At 35.7% G+C, this 26,807-nt stretch overlaps 2 protein-coding genes across 2 annotated transcripts in view; one reads left to right on the top strand and one right to left on the bottom strand.

The window, feature by feature from the left end:
- The window catches only part of LOC123696127 (titin), a 73,044-nt gene extending 60,177 nt beyond the window's left edge, over positions 1-12,867 (bottom strand). Inside the window, exon 1 of the mRNA XM_045642159.1 lies at positions 12,662-12,867. The gene's annotated coding sequence lies outside the window, so the exon portion shown is untranslated. The remainder of the gene's footprint in view (positions 1-12,661) is intronic.
- Positions 12,868-20,434: 7,567 nt separating this feature from the next.
- Positions 20,435-26,161, top strand: LOC123696256. Its single transcript, XM_045642326.1, has 3 exons — positions 20,435-21,353; positions 22,312-23,016; positions 24,680-26,161. The coding sequence occupies exons 1-3, from the start codon at positions 20,486-20,488 to the stop codon at positions 25,819-25,821; spliced, it is 2,715 nt and encodes a 904-aa protein (XP_045498282.1). The 5' UTR covers positions 20,435-20,485; the 3' UTR covers positions 25,822-26,161.
- The last annotated feature ends 646 nt before the right edge of the window (positions 26,162-26,807 follow it).

Here is a 26,807-nt window from a genome sequence, read left to right as displayed (position 1 = left end):
TTTTTTTCTATTTATTATCATATATGGTTGCCTAATTAAATCCGGCCGCAAATAAGGGTTGCCGGCTGTTAAAGATGTTGAATATTTAAGGTTGAGTGAAAGAAAATATATCGTCCTTTTTATTTTTTATTTAATATAATTAACAGCCGATCCTCTCTTTTTCTCGTTGTTTCGCTGCCGCACGCGAATGCGTCGGTGTACTAATAGGCGTAAATATTTATAATTTTTAACAGCCGGCAACCCTTATTTGCGGCCGGATTTAATTAGGCAACCATATATGATAATAAATAGAAAAAAATTAGCTTTAATTTGATATATGATTCATAAATGTACGTTATGAACGTAAAAATGAATCGAAATCATACCTGTTTGCACCAGGCTGCCAAGATGTTGCGGCCAGGTGAAAAGCGGCAACCGTGATTTTTTTGAATCTTTATATCATTTGCCGTGATGTAGACTACATTTTATTCAAAAAACAAGTGAACGAATTTTTTTCCCAAAAATCGATTAGAAAAATTTTAATTAAACATGCTTGCGGCCAAATTTTGACTGGCAACCTAGTCGATATATATTCTCCTAATTATAAATATACATAAAAATTCGGTTTTCAGCAAAAAACCGATGAACGCACTAATCCTGCAGCCGGATCTCGTACTATTATAAGTTTCAAGCTTTCTTTCTGAATACGCCCATATATCATCATAATATAATGATCTGCATGGGTAATTGCACACACAATCTACGCAAATATTATAAAGTGGTAACCATAAACAACTATTGTCCGTCAATGAAAGCAATATTTGATTGTACCTACGTTAGTTTATGAACTCAAAACTATTTAAAATTAATCGTCATTTCACATTTGACAGCTACAATCCTGTGTTAAAAAATAAAACAGGCAATATTTTTATATCGAGTAAACACAAGCGGAACCGGACGGGTTCCTAGTCTAGGAAAAAACATGACATTGTACCATCTGGTATGTCTGTCCCTCTATTAACCAATCATTGATTGACACAAGCTCCTATTATATGAAACAGTGGGCTCTTGTTACAAGATAAGGACAAATTAACGATTGATTACTTAATTAGTTGAATTACTCAACGTTATCTCCTATTTATTTTAGAAACTTTGTTACTGTTAATTTGTATGGAAAAGAAGTATAAACGCAACACTACCAACTGTCAAGTATAAAATCGATATAAATACTAGTACATTATAAAATTATCTGTGATATCAGTAACATAGGTTGGACTCCCGAAAAAGAAGGCTTCTTTTGTCGCAAAAATATAGGGCAAAGGCCCTAAAGCAGTTACAAACTATCGCCCTTTAACTTCAATAAGGTTGAAAGTTTTGTTCGGCAATGTAAAGTTCATGCAAAGGAAGTCGAGCAGAAAGCTATTCAGAGCTTAAGGAATATTTGCTTACTTGAACAAAAATATTAGAAAACTGACCTTAACCTTATAAAAATGAATATATCTTCTACTCTTACATTTCTCTACACCGTTAAAAAACTAAATAAACATGAAAAATATGCTTACCAAGCACAAAATATATCTAAAAGTACGCGAATGCGCAGGCGCAGGCGACAGGCGGTCGCGGCGCGCTCGCAGGATCTAACGAAGGGTTAGACTCCGGGCTACCCACGCATTGTGGTGAGGTTACATGGAGACGAGTTAAGACTATAAATTAGTAGACTATACTTATAATCTATACTAGTGTAGTAGAATTGCGAGTTATTTTAAAAGGCATAGTTATTGAGTCAATAGCTACTGTTAATCAGTCTGGAGCTTCAGAAAAATAAAATCAAATAAATATGCCGTCGCTTTAAGTAAACATTGCCTGATATTGTAAAGGCATCAAGTACCTCGATTGAAAATATGTATTTTAATACATGTGTATACTTATACTAAAAGAACCACAATGCAAAGTGATAAAGTTGTCATTTAACTTATACTAATATATTATTGTAACAGTAAATACGTTATGTTAAGGAACACATCATCGTCATTATATTCCATCCAAAACTAAAATTAACTCTGAAATGCGTGTAAAATAGTTAAGCATTTAATTCACAGGAAACATAATTTTAGCGACTCTGTGTGAATCAGTATTTGGATAAATGGTCCTAAACAAACAGATCTTTGGGCGATTGTTCAAATAATTAAAATATATTTAAAACTTTTTAATCTTTAAAAGTGGGTAAGATCAACTTTTCCTTATCTGTGGTTATAAAATATTAAATACTCATTTTTTTTATTTAATCTAGTATGATGGTCCAATTAGGAATAGAACATACATAAAATAATATATAGTAGAACATAGAATACTAATTAACTATACATAAGTTGCTGTATATGTTATAGTTTAGTATTCATTCTACTAATTTAACTGAGTATGAACTGTTTGTATTCCAACGGTAAATAAATATATGTTATGAAAATCAAAATTGCTTTTAGAAGGAGAATAATGAAATAAACAATGTTATACGGTTCCGTATTTAGAATAATTTGTTTGCGACATTCAAACAAAATTTTATCTAAAACGATAGTGATCTAAACGTGCGATTTAGGTACAATATTAGGTAACCTAGACTAGTAGCATGTAGCCCCGGGCTACAGCAAGTGGTCAGTACTGTCAATGTCGTGTGAACGGTGCCGCTGACATCATTGCTATCAGCTCTCAGATTATTAATGTATTTGACAAATTAGTTGTAAACAAATGAGAAATAACGGGAAACTTGCGGGAAACATTAGTTTTTGACATTCGTGAAATGTTTACTGTAACTAACATCTTTTTCGCCCGCAGTTTCGCTCGCGTATTTAAAGGAAAACCCGCATAATTCCCGTTCTTGTGGGTTTTTGGGGATAAAAACTATCCTATGTTATAATACAAGTTTCAGCAGTTTTTGCCTGAAGGAGTAACAAACAAACTTTCGCATTTATAATATTAGCAGGATTATTTAGTATTTTAAACATTTATTTGAACAACGTATGAATGTAAATACGTCTGTGATTATTTTATGTAACAGAAACAAAATAAAGGTATTTACTTTTATTTTAAAGGTAAATAACTAAATAGATTAGTCGGTTATTTGCATGACATAGGTAGGCTTTTAATAATCTCGATGCAACGTCCGAGTTACTATAAATCCTATTAGGTATATTGGATACAACATAATATTACATATTATTTATTATACGTAGTTTTAATGAAATAACCATTCGATAAATCGAAATTATGAAACAAGCTGTGACCCGCGGTTTCACCCGCGTGGCTCCGCACTTGTTGGTTTTAGCGTGATGATATAATATAGCCTATAGCCGCATCCTCGATAAATGGGCTATCTAACACCGAAAGAATTTATCAAATCGGACCAGTTGTTCCGGAGATTAGCGCGTTCAAACAAACAAACTCTTCAGCTTTATAATATTAGTTTAGATTAAAATTAATAAAGACTGGAAAAAGTTTCATATTATACCGTACGATATAACAAAAAGGTGCGCATAGACAATAAAATAATAATAGTTAAAAAAAACTAAAAAAACACGCTTTTTATAGAAAACCGAACTAAAAATAGATAATTTATCAAATTAGTGTATTGTCATCGGTCCTCAATAAATCTATAAAGTTTGAACGAAATCTGGCCGTTTAAAGTAGGTCAAAATCGCGCCCAAAGAAGTCGGTTACAAACAAACATACAGGTGAAGCTATATAAAGCGTGTAAAAATAGACGTTACGTGAGATTAATAGAATAATTTCCAACCAATTCTCTCAGAGGTCAATATAACTGACATAGATTAATTTACGACATAATTAAATGAAGTATTTGTTCTGTTTGACTTTACAGGTAAGTAGGTTCTTGTTTTATATGTATTGAAATAAAACTAGTGGCAATAAAGGTGAATGTATTAGGATAAATTAAATTTTGTTGTTCTTTTACTCAAAAATTAGGATTAAATTTGTAAACAGGTACAACTACCTATAAAGAATCAGTCGAAAACCCCGATGATAGGTATGCTCGTAATTAAGAACATTTGTCGTTTCAGGAATGATGGTTAAATTATATATTTTTACGTAAATCGCGGACATGATAAAATGTAGTTCATCACATTACATGAAGTCATACGTACATACATACAATTAGAGAAACCGACAGGAAGTGATCTCATAAAATATTAACATGCAGTTAATGTAGTTTATTTTCAATACAGGTAATACTAATCATATTGTATTTAATATTTATCATATTACGATCGCAAAACAATACATTTATCTCAAAGATAATAAAATGTTAAACAATAACTGAAAGATTTGAACTGCGCATAAACATCGGTAAATATTTACAAATAATGATTGTTTCGAGCGTGGGTGTGATGTATCTGTCATTGTTATAGATTATCTGTGCTCTCGTGATTGGCGGGAAAATTATAGAACGTCATAGAAATTGTAAAATAACCTCAAAATTAAAAATGAAAATATTGATGATACCGATCTATTTTTCCTAGAATTCTATTTTACCGGAAGAAAACAATTTTATATACCTAATTCCATTTCATTTTGAAACTCATTAAAATAAAATAAATCATCCATTTAAAATGACATGTAATAGAGTGAATAATTAGGAGAAAGAGTAATATTTATTAATAAAAATAACGCATACTTTATCTGTTCTGCTAAATTTCTGAGACAAAAGTGTCCATCAGCAAGTTATAAATAACTGTTAATTAATGTCAAATACTTCGTCATCGATTGCTTAGCCGTTCTGGGTATTGATATCAAATATACACAGACCAAATTTCCTCTTGGACTGTTTACAAATAATTATAATGTGTCATCGCTTCTTGCATTATTGAGTTATGTACATATTATATACTAATTCTACAAAATATGAGTGTTTGTATGTGCATCACACTGCAAGGGAGGGGTTATATTATTTTACAAGAAAGTAGTATAAATGGCCAGAAGCTTTCTTTAGACCTTTATACGATTTTTACACAAACTAGGTATGTGATTTGTGGGTTAGAAGTTAAAACTATACGGTATCCTAAAAATGTAAATACTAGTTTTTCGTAACTAAATAATTCTAGTAGCGTTAAAATAAGTCACATTTTTTCTAAGTTATTACTTAGGCACCACCTACCTACTTAAACCAAAACTTAAATATTTGAATTTGAATCCACAGCCTAAAAAAACATAAAACATAACTGCTAAATAAATTAACATAATATTGTATTTGCTATAATTGCAAATAACTTCGCGTTTGCTCGAGACACGCTCGCTTCGCCCACGCCACGCCTTCGCGCATCTTTACTTTTTATTTAATCTTATTGTTTATTCTAAAGGTTAAGGTTACATTAAAAATATGGATTATGGATAGGCTTTTATGTGTTTTCCGAATGTAAAATTAATTGAATTTTAATATTTAATTATCATTAGATTTGGTTTACAATTAAAATTAACAACAATAGGCCTCAACCTACCCACTCATAAAGTTACCTTAAAATTTATTAAAAAAATTCAGTACATAGAACAATATATCTCACTTTTTATACCTTATTTCATGATGTCACAAAAAATTTATCATTGAAAATTACAACTGAAAATTTTGCGTAAGTATTTACAATTTTATAATGTACCTATCTTTAATTACCTCTATGTGAACGAAGTCGAATGCATCACTTAGTAAGTTTATAGTATCGAAATAAAGTTCACGCGACGTTTCTAAGGTCAAGAAGGGAGTTACGCTTCATAGCTCTGGTAAACTTTGAGCCTGTGAAACTAACCCATTGTGTACAAATAATATACCTGTATGTGTATTTATTCGTTTCCAATAAAAATCCGTACTTATATTGTAAACTAGCTGTGCCTCGCGGTTTCACCCGCATTGCTCCGCTCCTGTTGGTCTTGCGTGATGATAGATATATATAGCCTATAGTCTTCCTCGATAAATGGGCTATTTAACACAGAAATATTTTTTCAAAAACGACCAGAAGTTCCTGAGTTTAGCGCGTTCAAACAAACAAACTCTTCAGCTTTATAATATAATGTAGTAGGTATGTAATTATATAGATGCGAAAGTCTGTGCTTTCACGGCAAAGTAGTAAAGAAAATAATTAAATTCTTGATGCTTATTTCCCTCAAACCAAATTCTTATAAGTTGAGAAAACGAGGTAGTTTTTGCTTAAGTTTTTATGAGTAAGAACAATAAAATAATATAAAACTATTCTAAATACAAAAAATACGTCACATTTCATATATCTTTACAATAATTAACTCATGTATTTAAGACATTCTTTTGTTTACGAAAACTTCACAACTAGATAAAGAACAAGGGATCTTTTAAATTCACTTGTCCTAAAAAAACCATATGTCACTAACATTTTAAATTACTTGTATTTAAAGAGGTTAATTTATGCCAATTACTGCTAATTAACATTTTATAAGTTAACTACCGTAATGCACAAATGTATATTTTAAAGTTTAATATACTTTCATTATAATATTTGAGATACAAGTAAGATATGAAAGAATAGTATATTCTGTAACAGTTTAGAAATTATTTGGAATAGAAAGTATTCTGATTATGGCGCAGGCGTTATTATGTGTTATTTTATTTGTTGAGAAGATGCATATTATCGGCAATAACTTACAATAAATATTTTGTTTTAATAATTTCGTAACTAATGTACCTACCTAATGATAAATATAAATATTACTGTACCTATATAAAATTATTTCACTCAACGAAAATACTTCGATATTTCGATTATCGATGCCTTTGCATCCCACGAAACCGCGTCATAATTATTTTTATTGATATTATAAACCGCCTTATTTTGGTCTAAATATAGAATATTTTTATTAAAAAGTAAAGTTAAATCTAATCGGCCTGTAAATTCGCGTTATCAAGTATTTGAAATCGAATCAAGGCGCCATTTTAACTTTGGCATAACGTCACAGACTATCTATAACCAACAGATTATTAAGATTCTTCTAATGAGTTATTTGTCAAATTGTAATTGATTACAGAGTAAAAAGAATAATATCAGGTACCTACGTGACAAATCTACTAAGCTAAAACCCTTTTTACACGCTTTATATTAGCTTCACCTGTATGTTTGTAACCGACTTCTTTGGGCGCGATTTTGACCCACTTTAAACGGCCAGATTTCGTTCAAACTTTGTACATTTATTGAGGACCGATGACAATACACTAATTTGATAAAATTTTCTATTTTTTAGTTCGGGTTTCTATAAAAAGCGTGTTTTTTAGTTTTTTTAAACTATTATTATTTCGCCTAGTAACATAAAATTCCTTCCAAAAATGGCTAATTAAAGCGTTTATTTCCAATGTAATTATATACAAATTATTTAATTAATTGTATTCACGTATTGCATTGAATACATAAGGAGTGACAATGCATCGGAGATAATGAAGGAATGTGGAGGTCAGTAAATAAGATAGTACATAATATGATAGGACACGTTGTTACTGTGCTTTGCGTGTATGTTATATTGAAAATAATCTGATATAGTGATCCAATTCTGATATAGTGGTAGAAAAATATTTTTATTGCTTTTATTACCATCCGGATAAGAGCAATCTGTAGATTTGTTATTATAATTTTACCAAATGAAATACAGATTTCTTTTTCTTGATTGATATGCAATAAATAATTAATAAGGTTATTATGAGAAACAGATCCTACACTGAAAATTACCTACATTCCTACTTTTGGCATGCGAAAACAAATTTTAATTTCGTCATTTATTTCATAGTCGAATTCGATGCTAAATATTTTTTTATAATTAAATTTCGACATGTAGGTACCTAATTAGCATTGTAACAACATTACATTTATTACTGTAGGTACTTTAACTGTTTTATTTACTATCAAAAGAAAGTACCAAAATTAACACAAGGTCGTTATTTGGACTGATATAATTAAATTAATTCGAAAAACGAGTTTTTATCAGTTGTAGTAAAAGCAAATGTTTTAGCGTAAAGGGGACTATGGTTGCACGACTTTGCAAAAAGGAGTAGGAGTTCACTACTTGGACATAAGTATTTACCTATAGTCAAGGCATAGAATACTTAATAACTCAGCCCCCGGAATCACAGACACAATAGAAAATCTATTGTGTCGTGGACCGATCGGGCCGCTGGGGGCTCAATCAAAAACGCTTGTCAAGGCGTATTGGTAAAATTCATATAAGCAAATCATATGGGCGTGGTAAAACTTATTTAATTTGAAACATTTTAATTTTTTAGTATTAATCGTTGCCATAGTCAAATGGGATTTCATAATTTAGACTGCTACATTTTATTGTCATTAATTTTATGTCTATCCTGTATTTTATTACCATAAATGAGAAAATACTTGATCTTTTTTTCATACGATAACCACAAAAACGGGATCTAATACAGAAAATTCTTCCTCCAGTAAGAATCTACATAATTCCCAAATAGCATAGATTATTATTTTTTCTTAACAACCCGGAACAGCCACAGTACATAGCTAAGACGGTACAACATTGTTGACAATAGTAGATAAGTAGTAAATATAGGTTAGGAGATGTGTTATGGTCTGATGCCACTGGGTCGGTGTTGGGTGTCGCTGACGCAGCTTTACTTCCTTTTGTTGCTTAGGGTTGGTATTTTTTATTATTCTGTTTAAAAAAATACTTGTTGCTTTTTTATCTGTCAATTGGGAGCGCTTGACAACAATCTTGCCTGTTATGCTAATATGTGGTCTAAAATGATACGCGCTTCTCTAGAAGGTACCCGTTCACCCTACGCTTGAAGAAAATTCATCTTGACGTTTTATTGTTTAGGAAAGTGTATTGTACAAAATATGCTATTGTTTTAAATTAATTATTACTTCTAATTGTTATGATGCATATCAGATGAATACTGATAGAGAAATTTTCATTAATCGAAAGGTTGCATTGAAAAAACAACAAATAAAAAATAGGTTAACATCAAAATCAACAACAAAAATCTCTACAACACAGTAATAATCTCTGTCCGAATTGAATCTATCTAGGTGGAGTGACGACATCCGCAGGGTTGCTGGGCACAACTGGCGTCAACGAGCGAATGACCGGGCTCAATGGCGTGCCATGACTGAGGCCTATGTCCAGCAGTGGACAAACATGGGCTGATAATGATGATGATGATGATGAACTGAATCTATTAATTATATCATTACGTAAATCAAATAAATATTTCTCGAATTGACAACCCTAAACGCAACCACAACTGACAGCTCCTTTGCGGTGTCGGGTAACTCCAGTGTGCCTGGTTACATAATAACTTACTGCCTACTGCCCAACAGAGCGAACGAAATGACAATGACTGGTATACTCTACATTTTGAAGTCATAATTAGACACAAATATGTGAGACAATAGATTTGTATGGGAGATATCGATAGGGTTGTCGACCAAAAAGTTTAAGTCGAAAAATATTTATTATTTTTCAATTATTGGTCTATTATTATTCTTTATGTCTGCAGATAATGTAAGTAGGTACGTTTTCTCTATGGCGAGGTCACTATAACTTTAAACATAATTTCATAAAAAGCTCACACACAAAAAAAAATATGTAAAAATTCGAAGAAAGACAGAGCATCAACTAGACCGTAGGTAGTTTTAGGTAATTACCTAATCGATGACGTTCGGTTCTTACAACGACCGTTCTTAGGTCGGAATTCACTGCACTGGGTACAAAATTTACAAACAATGACATTTGGAACTTCCTGGCAAACATTGTCCCTCTTTTGTGGGGTATGGGGCAGACGCAATAAGATGTTTTGTGTGTTTTCGCGAATCTTTAGATGAGGTTTTTGTATTCGTTTCCTACGGAAATAGAACCTAGAGTCCTAGAAGCTGTCATACCCATTTAGTAGTTAGTACTTAGTACCTTTAAAGTTTAAAGGTAAGTACTAAATGGATATAAAAGTGGGATATTTTAAAGGCTTCATATGGATAAGCTACCTATGAGTATAATAGTTAGGTAGTTACTCGCAAAATAAAACTTGTGGACAAAAACATAAATACCTAAGCAACTAATTTATATCAATTAACATTAATTGCTCATGAGTTCTGAATTCAAGCTGAAACCGCAGGCAGCTTGATTATAATTTATACTGTTAAAGTTTACTGACCTATTTAAATTATACCTACTTACCTTATAAAAATTATATTATTTTATTCTATGCAGTTTTGTATTTGTTTCACTCTAAGCCCTAAGGTTTCCCTCAAGTAGGTACCTACCTTCCTCCTTAAATTATAAAAAAAGGAAACCGCAATGAGATAAAAAAAAACTTAATTTTTACATCTTACCATCTGACGTTCCAATTTCAAATCTATTGTTCGAATTTTTTATCCTAATACTTACCTACCTATTTAGGGTAATTGCGCCTGTTCGCGTCCACTTAGTGCAGTTGGAAAGTTTGAAGGAGAAAATAAAAATGTTCCAGAACAAATTTCAACGCAAAATTTATGTAACGTGTTCATTACATAGTCTATTTTAAGATTTACTTTCGATTGTGTTGAAAATATCATGTGGTTTTTATTTATCTAGACAAATAGCAGAATTAGGCGTTTTACCCAGTTCGCGTCCAAAAATTCCAGTTTGCGTCCACCCGTGGACCAGTTCGCGTCCACCAGCTTAGAAAAGGAATTAAGAGTGTATTGGGTGATTTCTTATCAGAGAAATGCAAATAAAAATTAGATTTTAATAAATTATTTATTTACGAATATAGTTATTTAATAAAAACCGGTCAAAAGTGAGTGATACTCGCTCACCCTGGGTTCCGTATTAACCTGTTTTTTTTTTCATATGTTTTAACTGCAAATGATTATTTTTTCAATGTTTCCCTTATTTGTGATATAAGACGTTGCTTCGTACCAAACTTCAAGTTTCTGTGTTCACGTAAGGTGTAGGTAGGTTTTGATTCCCTTGCGAATGTCGAAATTTGCGAAAATTTGCAGCATAAACTGGCTGTATCTTTTGATTAATTTGGCTTATAAGTTTGATTTTTTCACTGCTTCAAGGGACCGTAGACTTGAGTATTCAATATAAATTTCAGCTTTATACCTCCACGCGTTACTGAGAAAAAGACAGAAAGACAGACCGGCAGACGGACATACAGACGGACGGATATCAAAGTGATCCTACAAGGATTCCGGTTTTTCCTTTTGAGGTTCGGAACCCTAAAATCAACATTCACTGTAAGGAAACTGGAAAAACTTATTTATATTTATCTTCTCATTATTATTAGGACTAAAAATTAGCAAAAAACAAAGTTACCTACGTTATGTAAATAAATAATAATCAATTCTATTAAGAGTACCTACCCTATTATTTAATTTCCATTAAATTTCTTTTTTGTTTATACCATTATTTTCTTAACCACTGTCTTATTGACTCTCATTCTCAAAGATACAAGTCTCATTCTTATAGAATACTCATTTAAAAATGAAAAAATATCATAAAAATTTGCTAATTTGAATGAAAATTTAAATCATCAACTTGTAGTCTTAGTCAAAAATTTACAATCTATTTTAAATACATATTTTAACAAACAATTCATTGCTACGTAATGAAAAACAATGTGGACGCAATATGTTCTATTGTTATGCACTATAGGTATAGTTTGCGCCCACCGTGGACGCAAAATGGAAGTTGTACAAATTCGGTGTAGTAATTCGCGTCCACCTTATTTTAGCTATTAATTGTAAAAGATATAAGCTGATTTATAATCCATACTATTCCATGTTTTGTTAGCAAAGTAAAGAAACAGTTACATATTCAAAAATTCACATTTAACAAGAAGATACTTACCGTCGAACGCGACGCTGCGCACTATTTTTTTCTCAAAATCCCGCGCGTTTTAGCTCTCTCGTATAAAAGCCAAAATTAAATATATTTTTTAAATAGGATAGGCGGTGCGTAGGCTTTTTTTGAATATGTGTGCATGTCTCTTATACATTGAGGTATTATCGGAAATTTTTCTTAGTTCAATATTAATTAAAGTATACTTATTTTCGTGAATTTTCTAAAAGATATCCGCAAAATGGACGCGAATAGGCATGTGGACGCGAACAGGCGCAATGACCCTAATTAAAATAGGTACTTACCTATATTCCCAATATGAAAACATAAGACACAGAGCTAAATATACCTGCAATTTTGTAAGTACCTAATTTAATATGATAAACAATGACATGTAGAACTACGGCATTCCACGACCGTTTTAACATTTTTTGCACAGGATCAATATAAGAATTCTTGGAAGCATACGCGACATATTTAATGGTCTAGACCTCTAGTACAATAGTGCAATAATAGGCAATATTTGTAAACCAACAGCATATATTGTAAATAATTCTCACCTTGAGACATACATCAATATTCAATAGCAAGATCGTTTAGCCAAAACATCAAACTAAGTGACATCATTAGTCACCAATCACTTTAAAATGACTAATATTTTAAATATTTCGTTTGTTACAAATTTTTTTAGTAGTCGGTAACATAAACTACATATTAATTACCATATAACTGTGCATTAAATAAAAGTACAATAACCTTCTTACATTCGGTAACAGAATAGCAAATATAAAATTTTTAATAACAATAAGTGACTCACCTGAGTTGGCCGCTAATTCGTTAACATTTAAATTTTTCGTTTCAAAATTCACAGTCCGTTCACTAAATTAAAATAAGTTATTGAAGCTCACATGTGTTATTGCAAAGCGGTTTTAGTTTTTGTTAATCGCGGTATCGTTCGTTCGAGGGGTCACTCGGGGTTGGGGCGGTACAGGACGTACGTCGCGTGCGGTGGTCGAGTGCAGACTGCTGAGTGCTGACTGACGTCTGACCGGCGGAGGCTGCCGCTGGCGCAGGCCGCAGGCTGTGCGGGCGCAGACGAATGGCCTCCAGGATCACTCCCTCCTCCCGATCCCTCGCAGCCTCAAGATAGCTTCAGCTTCGTTCCAAGAAGGTGACGCTTCACGCTACACAATACAAACCTATATTAGTGTGTTATTCATTTCAACTATCATTGAATTTAGTTCGTTGAATTATTATTAGACGACTTTTATGATGATATTTATTACTGTCGTTTTTACTTAAACTTTATCACAGCCAATAATACCTACCTAGGTATATATTATTTAATAATTGTAATTCTAATCTTATGGTTTACTTATTAAATTACTTAAAACCAGTACGTGATCTCATCACAGCTGTAATTCAATGTCTATTTGTGCAAAAATACAAACAGTGTAATACGGACGTAACTCGAATAAAAATAGATTTGTTTATATATTTGGCATTTAGTTACTACCTATCCCATAATCAGCAAAAATTACTCATATGGTTTTTGATAATTTTTCATTGTCATTATGGAAAATGAAATAAAATTTAGCAATAGTTATAAATTTACTAAATTAGAAGGTAATTTTACTCAGATACCTAGATACCTAGATACCTTTTATTCAAGTTAAAATAAAGTGTACAAAGTTTTACTAAATAGGTTCTAAATTTCTAATTAAAAAAAATATCAGTTCAAAGGCTAGTGCAGTTATCGGAACGTGTCTTCAACAACTCAACAAGGTAGCTATAGATACCAGTGATAACACCGTCACTTATTAAAGTTATTACTTATTATCATTATGTCAGAATTCAGATCTAAAGGGAAAAGTGGAAAATAAATAAAAAAATAAACTCTGGACCATTTCATAGAATGGATGAAAAAATTAATGCCAGCATAGGACTTCTAATGTTTTTTTTTTATTATTTTTTTTTTGGCTATTGGCATTCAACAATTGTGTTGGTTTAATTTTGCCAATAAAAAAATTTTACTTTATTTTTAAGGCAATATAGTAGCCTAATATTAACAAAAAAAATGTCACAAATCGCAATATAAACGAAAAGTTATTTATTTTCCACCATTGAGCTTATTACTACGTATAGAGGAGACACGACGAACAAAATCTGTGCGCCAAGATCGGCGCTGCGGCATATGCAGCGGTGTCGTCTCCATACGTATTATATATCTCAATGTTTTCCACGGTCTATTATCGAAAGTAGATTTCTTTTTAAAAACCACGAAATAAAAAATGCAAATCTTTGGCGCCGTATATTAACGCTGTTATCACGCAGCTCGCAGGTAAGTTTTTGCGTTAAATATAATGTATTTTTATTGTTATTTCTAACGTCCAAGTATTAAAGCACAGGAAACCCAAGGGCTATTGCAATAATATACCCATGTTTATTTATAAAGTTGAATCATTTGTTTTGCATCTGCGAATTAATTAGAAATTTCAATGAGATGTCGGCCTTGCCCCTTAGCGACTTGGCTTAGTGTATGGGTTTATTTTAGTACAAGTTACTTTTCCTGCAGTTTTGTACATTCTACAGTGAGTAAGTATTTTTAATATTATTAATATTAAGTATTAAAAATACACGATTTATATGTAACTTTTATTCTTTAAAATTGTTTTTATTTTCTGTGACGTTTAACTAACAATGTTAGAATTAATTTTCTTTTCTAAAATGGAACTGCCATTTTATAAAATTACTGTAAAATATTAAGAAGCTTGGTACATTTTCCTTCATATTTTAGACCCCACAGGCTAAAAGACAATAAAATTACGACTCAGTACTAAACATTTCATCGCCTTAGGTGGCCCACTATCATGAAAATTACAATTACCTTTAATTAAAATGTATCCTAGAGTGGATAAATAAAAAACCCATTCGTGGCTACCTACCTAATTAAAAACAATAAAATACAACGTGGGTGGAAGGAAAACTAGTTGAGAGCTAATCATAAACGACAGTTTTATTTAAGGGCTTTTATAAACAGATACGACAATAATATCTATATCTTTTTAAAATAAGTATAATAATTTTTATTGTAAATCTAAAAGTGTATGTTCCATGTTCAAAATCTATGTACCTAGATACCGATTATGACGAGTTTTAGAACGTGATTTACTTTTTGTCGCAAATTTAAAACACAAGAATCTGTTTATAGATCTACCTATATTATGTTCAAAATATCACAACAAAATGTACCACATATAGTTATAATATTATGTAAGTTATTTTTTGTGTTGTAACCATGTTTGATTGCAAATAAATTATTTTATTTGATTTGATATAGTATGTGGGATTACGCTTTTGTTATCTGTACCTATATTATTTTATCTATGACGTTCCTAAACGGAACGCACTTGACTAAAATTTCAAATAGACATTCGAACGTTAATTTTCAAAGCAAAGTTAAAACAACGTAGTGGTTATATATATTATCCTCTTTGGTTAAAACGCAGATTGTCTTTTGTCTAGTTTTGTACTTTTTTATAGTTATTAATTAATTGTAAGTTGCAATCATAATATGGTAAAACATTGTAAGTACTTACATATATTTTTGTTAAAGTGAGAGAACAGTAATGAAAATTTAACTACAGTCTACAACGTTATTTCATTTTATTACTTATGTTTAAGTAAATCCTTTAAGTACCTATTTGTGTAAATTCAGAAAATTTTAAATTCAAAAAAAGGAGGTTATCAATTCGGCCGGTATGCTTTTTTTTTATTTATTAACATTACTTTGAAACATTTTTGAGATATAGAATGATTACCTATATAAAATTATAAAATGAATTATTAATTCACTGTTACTGGTTTCTATAAGAAAATCGAGATGAATATAGTCAATCTGACTCAAGAATGACATAAACTGGGTTGGCTTTAGTTAACTGCCGCACGAATTTGTTGGAAATATTTATATTGTTAGTTAGCTAGGTAATGTAAGATTGTAATTCCAAAATATTATCGTTAGGAAACTTGTAGTTTTTTAGTTATTAATTTTTAAAGTTAATAATTTTTTGTGCGAAAAAAGCGCATTTATCCGTTTTGTTGTGCAAAAAAAGCGGACCAAGACGTTCCATTTCACTGTACGCAGCGGCCGGCGAGTGCCAAAAGCGACTTTAGGGCCATTCCCACTCAAACAAAAAAAAAAATCTACGTAAGTAGGCTAAAAAACTATTAAACTTTTATTTTTAATATCCAAATAGGTAGCGAGGAGCGAAGCGACGAGCGTGTTAGGTTAACTCTTGAACTGCCGCACGAGCCGAGCGAGCGAAGCGAGCGTGCCGCGGCAGCGGCCGGCGAGTGCCAGAAGCGACTTTAGGGCGATTCCCACTCAAACAAAAAATAAATCTACGTAGGTTAAAAAACTATTAAACTTTTATTTTTAATATCCAAATAGGTAGCGAGGAACGAAGCGACGAGCGTGTTAGGTTAACTCTTGAACTGCCACCAGAAGCGACTTTAGGGCGATTCCCACTCAAATAAAAAAACTACGTAGGTTTACACAACTTGTTTGTATTTTATTTATGTATCGTAAATTTTTTGTTATTATCGTCTAATGCTTAGTTAAAATGATTTTACACCAATTCCATACATTTTGAGGTTAGAATAGGAAAATTGATTTTTCTCCAAAACTATTGGTTTCCTAACTTTCCCCGTTTGGGGGGAGGGTCCCCCCCTCCTCCTCCCCCCTCCCCTCCCACAAAAAACCTATAATACGTGCGGCAGTTAACTAAAGAAACCCCCATAAACTGACTGTATTATTGTTATTTGTGGCGCATTGAATTTTATATTTGTTATTCAATTTAATGAACGAGATTTAATAAACCTAAGTAATAAACAATAATTCTTATTTATTGTAGGTAATACATAATATTATGAGACTTGAAGGAATAGGAAATTATCTAACCTTTTTAATTTGGTAGGTATAGGTCGAACCCAGAACCTTTCTGCTATGATCAGTGCCGGTGTTAGGGGGGTGGGGGGCGAGAGGGGGCGATGGCCCAGGGCGACAAATTCTGGGGGGCGCCAAGGTCTGAAGTTGGAGTCTCTTGCCTCTCCTGGTACAAACCTTCAGAACACCTCAAGTGGGCGCCACAATATTTTCGCCCGGGGTGTCACACATAATCCGACACTGGCTATGATTTGTAATCATAGTTCTTATCTACACAAACTTTTCAGATCAATTGTGCTTTATTTTATGTTAAATTTACATGATTAAAATGTAAAAATGTGTACATCGAGCATTTGAAAGAAGTCTAGATTCACGAATAATTAGTGTCAAATGAAATATGATATAAATGAATGCATATTGAATAGGTACTATATTAAAGTTGATTACTTCTTTTGCATTGTATTTCGTAATGGTTATACAATACACGGTTACGGTCAAAGTAACGGTTACATCGCGTCACGACCTCTCCTCACGGTCAGACTGCCTGAGTGCTTTCCTATGTCCTCTCCTTGTAAGACCTAGTAATGGCTGGACCTAATGTTCTTAAATATTAAGATATTTGTATGGTCAGAATAAATAGGCCTGGACACTTATACAATTTTATGTACACTAGTCCTAAGTCCCTTGCAAATATTATGTAGACGGTATCTTGTGTATTTTGTGAAAAAAAAATAAAAAAATATTAAGAATAACGCTCCGCTTATGAGGCTTGCAAATGCACATCATTCAAATTTCAAATTTTCAAAAAATTAAGTTTAATATTCTAGAGTAAAGTTAAAAATAAATGAGATAAATATAATTAATCTTCCACTACAATAGTTTTCCGTCTCTTCACAAACCTTCTAATATCTAATAATATTATAAAGGGTATCATTTAAGCTATCACCAATTTAATTAGTTTTGTGTTTCTTAAATAATAGGGTTTGTCCTCAAAATAGTAGATCTGTCACCAAAATGTAGTCACCAAACAATGCAAAATCAGTTCCACAATAAATCACCTAAAATCCTGAGATATAAGGTCTAGTACCAAATAAATGTTTTTGTATGTATTATAATAGGTGTGTCCCTAATAAGTATTTAAGCAAACTAATTTAAAGAGATCACCAATAATTCATTTTATGTTACTAGAAAACAATTAAAGTTAAAATAATCAATATTTATCCTTAAAAATAATAACCACTGAATAATCAGCTCTGGTTTAATAGCTGGCTTATGGCTAGCATAATAATTTGTAGATAAAACACTTACCTAATTAAAGTTAAAATAATCAATATTTATTGTTAAAAAACAATAATCACTGAATAATCAGCCAGCTTTAAGCGTATGGCTAATCCAAGGCTAATCCAATAATATGTTTTCACATAAAAAGGAGCCGCGGTCAGGGATCGATAATCGATTTATTTGGTGACAGATCTACCATTCTGAGCACAGAGCTATTATTTAAGTAACAAAACTGTTATTATAAGAACGAAGTTTATATTCATGTAATGCAATATAATTTTATTGGTTATCGATCTCTTATTTTACACACATATTAACATTTATTTGATAATTCATACCTGGGAACAATTTTTGTTTATCTCAGAACGAAAATATTTCGTGGTGATAGATCTATTTATTAGGTGATACAACTTGATGACAAATATAAATTTTGGTGATAGAAAATATAGTTCCCTATTATAAAGGCGAAAGTTTGTAAGTATGGATGTATGGATGTGTGGATGTTTGTTACTCTTTCACGTAAAAACTATTGAACCGATTACAATGAAATTTAGCACACATATAGAGGGTAACTTGGATTAACACAGGATAGTTTTTATCCCGGAAATCCCACGGGAACGGGAACTATGCGGGTTTTTCTTTGAAAACGCAGGCGAAGCCGCGGGCGGAAAGCTAGTTATTAATATAACTTAAGGTAAACGAAGCTATCAAGTTATCAACGACCCATCGAAAATCTGAAGTTATTACCGACCTATAGTCTAAAGTAAAATAAATTTGTAAGTAATTCGAAATCTAAACGTTTCGGACTATTCTAGCTATAGGTAGGCAAAATTATACACGAATGTATTACTTGAGCATCCTTAGTGAGCATCGTATACTTTTACGTTAGTGTGAGTAACTGTGCAAAAAAGAGATAAAATACGTTATACCGGTTATACGTCAGTTGCTGCGGGGTAGCGTGGACGCAGGACGTGTTCCTTCGGGTAAGCCGTAAGTACTGTGATTTTATCTTTTTAAGACATTTACAAACAAATGACATCTATACTTTATTTTATATTACTAAATGTCAATGCATTCAAGTGTCAACTTTTCATTTCTTACAACATTTTATTAATAAAAAGTAATTTGAAACGATAAAACTTTAAATTAAAATGGGACGGTGTTAGCTTCACCAGTTTAAGTCGTGGCAGGTATAGGTAAACCAGAATCTGATGGCAATTAGGGAAATCAAAATTTTGAGTGTGCAACCCTGGGGAAAATGGACTGAACGATCTTGATACTGCTTATTTTTTATTTTGTCCTCAATATCATTAGTCACATTATGTACATAAGTGGACAATACTGTACTTAATAATGAGATATCCACTTAATATGATGTAGGTACATAAATATACAATTATACATACATATTACTTTTATACAGGTAATACATACTATTATTTACACATACCTATATTTGTATATTCATTACCAGTATGCCATGTGAAAATATCGATATAATTATAATGTAGATCAAAACTGCTTATAATTTTTTATAAAATAAAATAAAGTTATAGTAAACCGTAGTCCTGTAGCCGCCCGCGTCTTAACCACAAGGGCCTCTCGCGGACGCTTGCCAATAAGGTTCGCCTCACCTCCCGCGCCCCTCTGTAACGGCCGGCGCATCTCCCGCACGTGTAGCCGTTATTGTTAGTCGCGGACGCTTTCCAATATGGTTCGCCTCACCTCCCGCGCCCCTCTGTAACGGCCGGCGCGTCTGCTACACGTTCAGCCGTTATAGGTAGTCGAGGATAAGCCGCGAGCGCGATACTTCGCCTATCTGTCGTTTCCCGCGCAAAGATAAACTGTCGTCAATTGTATTTGATTACTAATCTTGAATTAAGTTAATATATTTTCTCCTATAGTTGTATTGTTGACTTTATTCTACAGTGACTATGTGTGTATTCTTATATAGTATTGTATTGTGACTTTGTGTGTAAAGACGACCACTAAATCCACCACTTGAAGATTTTATCATTAAAGAATTGACCCCACCCCCTGAGTTATCATTTCTGCCTGCTAGTGCTGGCAGTGGCGTACCCCTTCATCGGACGACCTATGCCTATATCTGGCGTCCCAACAGTGTGTTTTATATGTGTGTGTTTAGTGGTTAAACGATTCGTGTTGTGCTAATAATAATGACGCGTACCAGACAGGGAAACAGAGAAGACGCGCATCAACAACAACAGGAGTACCAGCATGGCGACGAGGGGGATGATGCAACACGCATTCCCCAACCCCCCCCCCCCCCCCGCCCCTCACTGCGCTGACGCGACATTCTCGCAAGAGAGTGTGTCCATGCTCCTGGAGGGTTTACAGAGAACACAAACAAAAGCAATTAAAGAAATCCTGGATAGTGTTATTGGGAACCGCGCAATGACCTCGACTCCCGCGCCAATGGCCGAAAATGGTAATTTTGCGCGGTGCAAGGCGGTATTTAGCGGCGCACCGAACGAATCGATAGAAGGATTCATAGACGCAGTGGAAAGCTACAAAGAGTGCGCCAACGTGGCTGATACCAACGCAATTAAAGGGATGTCAATGTTGTTGACGTATGATGCGGCCACCTGGTGGCAGGGCATTAAGAATCAAATATCTACTTGGGACGAGGTCGTATTTAACTTAAGAAGCGCTTACGGCGACCGACGGCCGCCCCACAGAATATACCGCGACTTGTTCGAAAACGAACAAGGGAAAGAAAATACAGATGTGTTCGTGGCGAAAGCTCGCGCCTTGTTGGCAAGGTTGCCACCGAGTGACTTAACGGAAAAAGTGAAACTAGATATGATATACGGCCTGTTAAACATTCGTATAAGAAAACGACTCCGCAGAGAGGAGTTTACGACATTCGCCGAGTTACTAAAACACGCTAGAAATATTGAAGACTCCATGGGAGAAGAGGTACGACGAGCATCAACAGCGAGGCCATCGCCGTCCGCCGGCGCGAGTACTTTCCGCGCCGCTCCGGCCCCCTCCGCTGCCGCCGGACCGCAGGCACGAGGCGCGCCCGCGATGCGCGCGCGGCCTGCGGCCTCTTGTTCGCCGCCGCCGCACCGCGCCACCGCAGCCCTGCACGCGCCCGCGCCGCCGCAGCCGCAAGCGCGCGGAGCGCCTGGCGTGAACGCGACACCTCGGGCTCCTCCGACGACCTCGGCCTCCGGCTCGGGTCATGCACGTCCCTACTGTACCTACTGCAAGCGCTACGGTCACCGACGTGAACAGTGTCGTAAGTTAGAGGACAGAGGTGAGTCTTACAGTCATAATAATAACTCTTATAACGCGAGTGAAAGTGCCGTAAATTACGTAAATAAATCGGAAAAGTTCTATAGTCTCGAATTACCCGTGCGTGATCGTGATTTTCAAAATAGTTCGTTTGGTACAGTGAACAATGACTACTGTAATCGTGAAAAGCTGACCGGTATTCCTTATGAAAATAAGTTCTGTCATTCGGACATTTTGTTCACGAACGATACATACAACAATCATAATCACAACTCACATCTGATCTGTTCTCATAATAACCAAAAGTGTACACAAAGTACAGATGTTGTATGTAACGTTAACGACAAGTGTGCCTGTTATGCTAATAATGTTGAAAATGTACCTACACCTTGTAACGGAGCTATACCGAAATTTAAAAAGTCCGATACCGATTTTGTACAAAATTGTTATAATTTTCGTAGTCACAAAATCGATGACGTAATTCATACCTGTACACGGGAAAAATGTAACAAGTTTAACTTTGTATGTAATAATAATTGTGAACAAATTCGTTGTCACAAAGGCAATGACGTAAAGATTTCGCACATGTGTCCCGAAGGAAAGTGCAGTAACTCAGATTTATCACACAACGTTCCGTGTTCAATGCACGACGTTAAGGGCAAGCGTACATGTAACAGTACAATGCAAAAGTGTATTAAGTCGGATTTTGCATGTAATTGTATTAAATTTTCAAACTATAAAATCGATGATATTGTAACAACCTGCCCTCAAGTAAAAGGTCATAAGTCTGATTTTTCACAAAATCTTGTTACCACCGAAAATGTTGTTTTTTCTCAAAATGACACTAAGGGTAAGCAAACATGTAACGGTACAATTCAAAAGTGTATTAAGTCGGATTTTGAATGTAATTGTATAAATTTTTCAAACTATAAAACCTGTAATAAGTCAGATTTTTCGCAAAAATCAACGGATGTAAAAAAACAGTAACTTTACTGATGATGTGAATTTAATATATTGTTATGATGATAATTATGTGCGTATTAGGAACGATGACGATTTGTTGGCATGTAGCGTCGGCGACAGGCCCGTCAAGCGTCGCGACTTACGTCCCATTTTCAAAATCGAGATTTTAGGAGTAAATGGTACAGCTTTAATTGATACTGCCGCGAAACACTGTATTGCCGGTCACACACTATATGCTCTCCTTCTACGCAAAGGCCACCCGCTCACGCCCTCGACGAGGAAAATTAAACTCGCCGATGGCCACGCACGCGAAATGAACGTTCTCACTACCACGTTGCAGGTGCGGTTGGAACACGTTATCATCACAATACCATTTCTTATTTTCCCCGAGTCCGGCGACAACGAGACGTTACTCGGTATAGATTTCCTTAGGGCTATGGGTGTCGTTATTAATTTCTCCAAGGAATTATGGTATTTTGACAACGATCATCGCGTTAAACATACGCTATTTTTTGAACCAACTTCGCGTGGCACTACTTGTGCCTCTACAGATGTTCTCCGGGATGACGAGGGTACTCAGCTGGAGTCGGCAGAACGAGACGAACTCGCCCAGATCCTCGTTAAGCACGCGCACATTTTCCGTCTAGGGGGAGCTCCTACGCCTTTCGCGGAGCACCGTATAGATACAGGTGAACACCCACCGATAGCAGTGCCCCCATACCGTTTGAATCCCGCGAAGAAAGAGGTGATGAAAAAAGAAATTGAGAAAATGCTGCAGGAAGATATAATTGAAGAGTGCGAGTCCGCATGGTGCGCTCCAGCGTTGATGATACCTAAGGCTCGTGGGGGCGTCAGGTTCTGTGTAGATTACAGGCGCCTGAACGCTGTTACCAAATCGGACACGTACCCTATGCCACTAATTGATGAGCTCCTGCAATCAACAAAAAGGAACTGCTTCATGAGCACGCTGGACCTCAGATCTGGGTACTGGCAAGTGAGCGTCCAGATAGAAGACAGGGATAAGACAGCCTTCATATCTCCGCTTGGCATATATCGCTTTAAGCGCATGCCTTTCGGCCTCAAGAACGCGCCGGCCACATTCCAGCGGCTGATCGACCGCCTCCGCTCCTGCGCATCATTAAAGGATGTAGTCCTGTTAGCCTATTTAGATGACCTCCTGATAATCTCAAGTGGATTCCAACAGCACCTCAAAGACCTTGAGGCAGTTTTCGAGCGCTTGACTGAATATAACCTCCATGTAAATAGGGAGAAGTGTGTTTTTGCAAGGGAGAGAGTAAAGTACCTTGGACACATAATCACACAGGAAGGCGTCTCCATCGACAATGATAAAGTAAGCGCGGTACTCGAAATGAAGGAGCCGGCCTATCTCAAGCACATGAGAACCTTCCTTCAAACGTGTTCGTGGTTTAGGAAATTTATTCCTAACTTTTCCCAAGTGGCTGAACCGTTAACGCGTTTGACACGAAAGAACCAACCATGGACTTGGGGTGAAGCTCAATTACAAGCGTTCAATGAGCTCAAGCGGTTGCTGACTTCAGCCCCAATTTTGACCCAAGCTGATTTTAGTCGGCCTTTTATATTACGAACGGATGCCAGTAATTACGCTTTAGGAGCTGTTTTACTTCAGGGGGAGTTAAAAGAGGAAAGACGCGAGTCGACTCCTTACCTCAGCGGAACGAAACTACTCTACCACCGAGCGTGAAGCTCTAGCGGTGGTATGGGCAGTCGAACGTTTCAGATCATACCTCGATGGGCAACCCGTTATTATTGGAAGTGATCACCAACCACTCCGCTGGCTGCTGACCCTAAAATCACCAACCGGTCGATTAGTGCGGTGGGCTCTCAAACTCCAGTCGTTTGATATACAATTCCAGTATACTCCAGGTAAAGCAAATGTTGTGGCCGACACATTAAGTAGGCCGATCTGCACAGGAGAAACCCGCGATCAATGCGGCATTTGCACTGTAATAATAGACGTACCTGTGAAGAAACCGGATGTGTTGAGACAAGAACAGCTGGCAGATCCAGAACTGGAGAAGATTGTCAAGGAGCTCGAAGCCACCGAGGAAGTCGCAGCCCAGCGATGGACAGAGCGGGGATATATGATGGATCAAGGAGTGCTGTACCGGTATAACCCCGACTCGGACAGTGAATCACCACAACTCGTAGTTCCAGCTGGTCAACAGCAAGACATCTTGAAGCAATGTCATGACTCTGCAGTAGCAGGGCATCCTGGTATTGACAATACTTACAAGAAAGTATCACAGCTATACTTCTTCACAGGAATGCGCAGGATAATAGCCGACTACGTGAAAGCCTGCGTTCAATGCCAACGATACAAGGCCACCAATAACAAGCCTCCAGGCCTCCTCCAGACGCCCGTCATGAATCAACGTAACGAGGTGTTGGCCATAGATCTATTCGGCCCATTACCGGAAGGAGAGGAAGGGGAACGGTGGATATTGCTCGTTGAAGACACGGCCACAAGATGGGTAGAGCTATACGCGCTTAAGGATGCTACAGCTGAAGCCTGCGCACGTGTCCTCATCGAAGAATTCTTCATGCGGTTTGGGTTGCCTCGTCGGATCATATCCGACAACGGAGTTCAGTTCATTTCGGCAGTCATGCGTCAATGTATGTCAGTCTTGGGTGTGACACAGAACTTGGTGCCACTATACCACCCAGAAGCCAACCCAGCAGAAAGGAAAAACCGCGACCTTAAGGCACAGTTAGCACGATTGGTTGAAGGAGACCATAGTACCTGGCCCAAGAACTTGCCGGTGATCAGATTTGCTCTAAATAGTGCCGTGTGCCGTACAACAGGAACAACACCGGCGTACCTGACATTCGGAAGAGAGCTGCGATCACCTTCGGAAGCAACGCATGACCAACGTGCCATACTGGACAAAGATAACTTTGTTCCACAAATAACACCCTACTTACGACGATTCCTCAGCTCGTTGTCGGCGATCAGAGAACGAGTCGAGAAGCAACAGGACAAGGCGAAAGAATACGCCGACCAGGCGCGTCGGCGGATGGAATACAAGGTGGGTGATAAGGTGCTACTAAAATCGCACCTCTTGAGCAAAGGTTCAAAGGCACTCACTGCAAAATTCATGCCGAGACGCGATGGTCCTTACGTCATCACCAAGAAGATAAGCCCTACGACGTACAACATTGCGCGTATGGAGCTGCCTCACGAGATTATAGGGAAATACCATGTTCAAGATTTAACCCCGTTCATTAGTAACGATGATACTCCGCCGGAACCTGTTAACCCCGTCAAGAAACGCGGACGACCGAAGAAGGTAAAAGAGCAGCTAGTCCAGGAACGAGGGCGTACACCTGAACTAGAGGGGGAGTATATAGTAAACCGTAGTCCTGTAGCCGCCCGCGTCTTAACCACAAGGGCCTCTCGCGGACGCTTGCCAATAAGGTTCGCCTCACCTCCCGCGCCCCTCTGTAACGGCCGGCGCATCTCCCGCACGTGTAGCCGTTATTGTTAGTCGCGGACGCTTTCCAATATGGTTCGCCTCACCTCCCGCGCCCCTCTGTAACGGCCGGCGCGTCTGCTACACGTTCAGCCGTTATAGGTAGTCGAGGATAAGCCGCGAGCGCGATACTTCGCCTATCTGTCGTTTCCCGCGCAAAGATAAACTGTCGTCAATTGTATTTGATTACTAATCTTGAATTAAGTTAATATATTTTCTCCTATAGTTGTATTGTTGACTTTATTCTACAGTGACTATGTGTGTATTCTTATATAGTATTGTATTGTGACTTTGTGTGTAAAGACGACCACTAAATCCACCACTTGAAGATTTTATCATTAAAGAATTGACCCCACCCCCTGAGTTATCATTTCTGCCTGCTAGTGCTGGCAGTGGCGTACCCCTTCATCGGACGACCTATGCCTATAAAGTTTATTTTAAAGTATTAACAGATACACACATTATAAAATTGACTTGGACAGCTTGGACTTGACGAATAGCCGTATTGGAAACTCCTGTAATAAGTTTTCATAAAATTATATTCTAATCAACAAACAATATTATAGTTACCTTATACCTACATATAATCTTTTTTAATTTAAAGTATCAAAACGGGTAAGTCCAATTTACCAATAAAATCTTCAAAATTGAAAATTGTGATGTGTTTGACCCTTCTTCATCGAATGTTTTTCTATACACATTATAAACAACACCTCTTGCTTGTGATCGCAGCGGCTTTTTCGACATTTCCGAAGATTTTTTAGACAAAATCCTAAAAATTATTCATCAACTGCAAAAGAGACAAATAATTTGACAACCAATTTGATAGTTCTCAAATAAGTTGCCACATGAAAATCTTTTATTTCATAAATAAAAATATGCCATCAGATTCTGGTAGACCTATATCAACGACCCATAAGTCGGTATAATGGCAGCAACGTAACTTTTTGTTTTAATTTTCTTTTATGTTATTGTATCACACTAACACAAGTGGTTTTATG

The sequence above is a fragment of the Colias croceus genome, chromosome 12 (genome assembly GCF_905220415.1).
Source record: "Colias croceus chromosome 12, ilColCroc2.1".
Lineage (NCBI taxonomy): Eukaryota > Metazoa > Arthropoda > Insecta > Lepidoptera > Pieridae > Colias > Colias croceus.
Note: the sequence above shows the minus strand (reverse complement) of the source record. Positions and strands in the feature narration are given on the sequence as shown.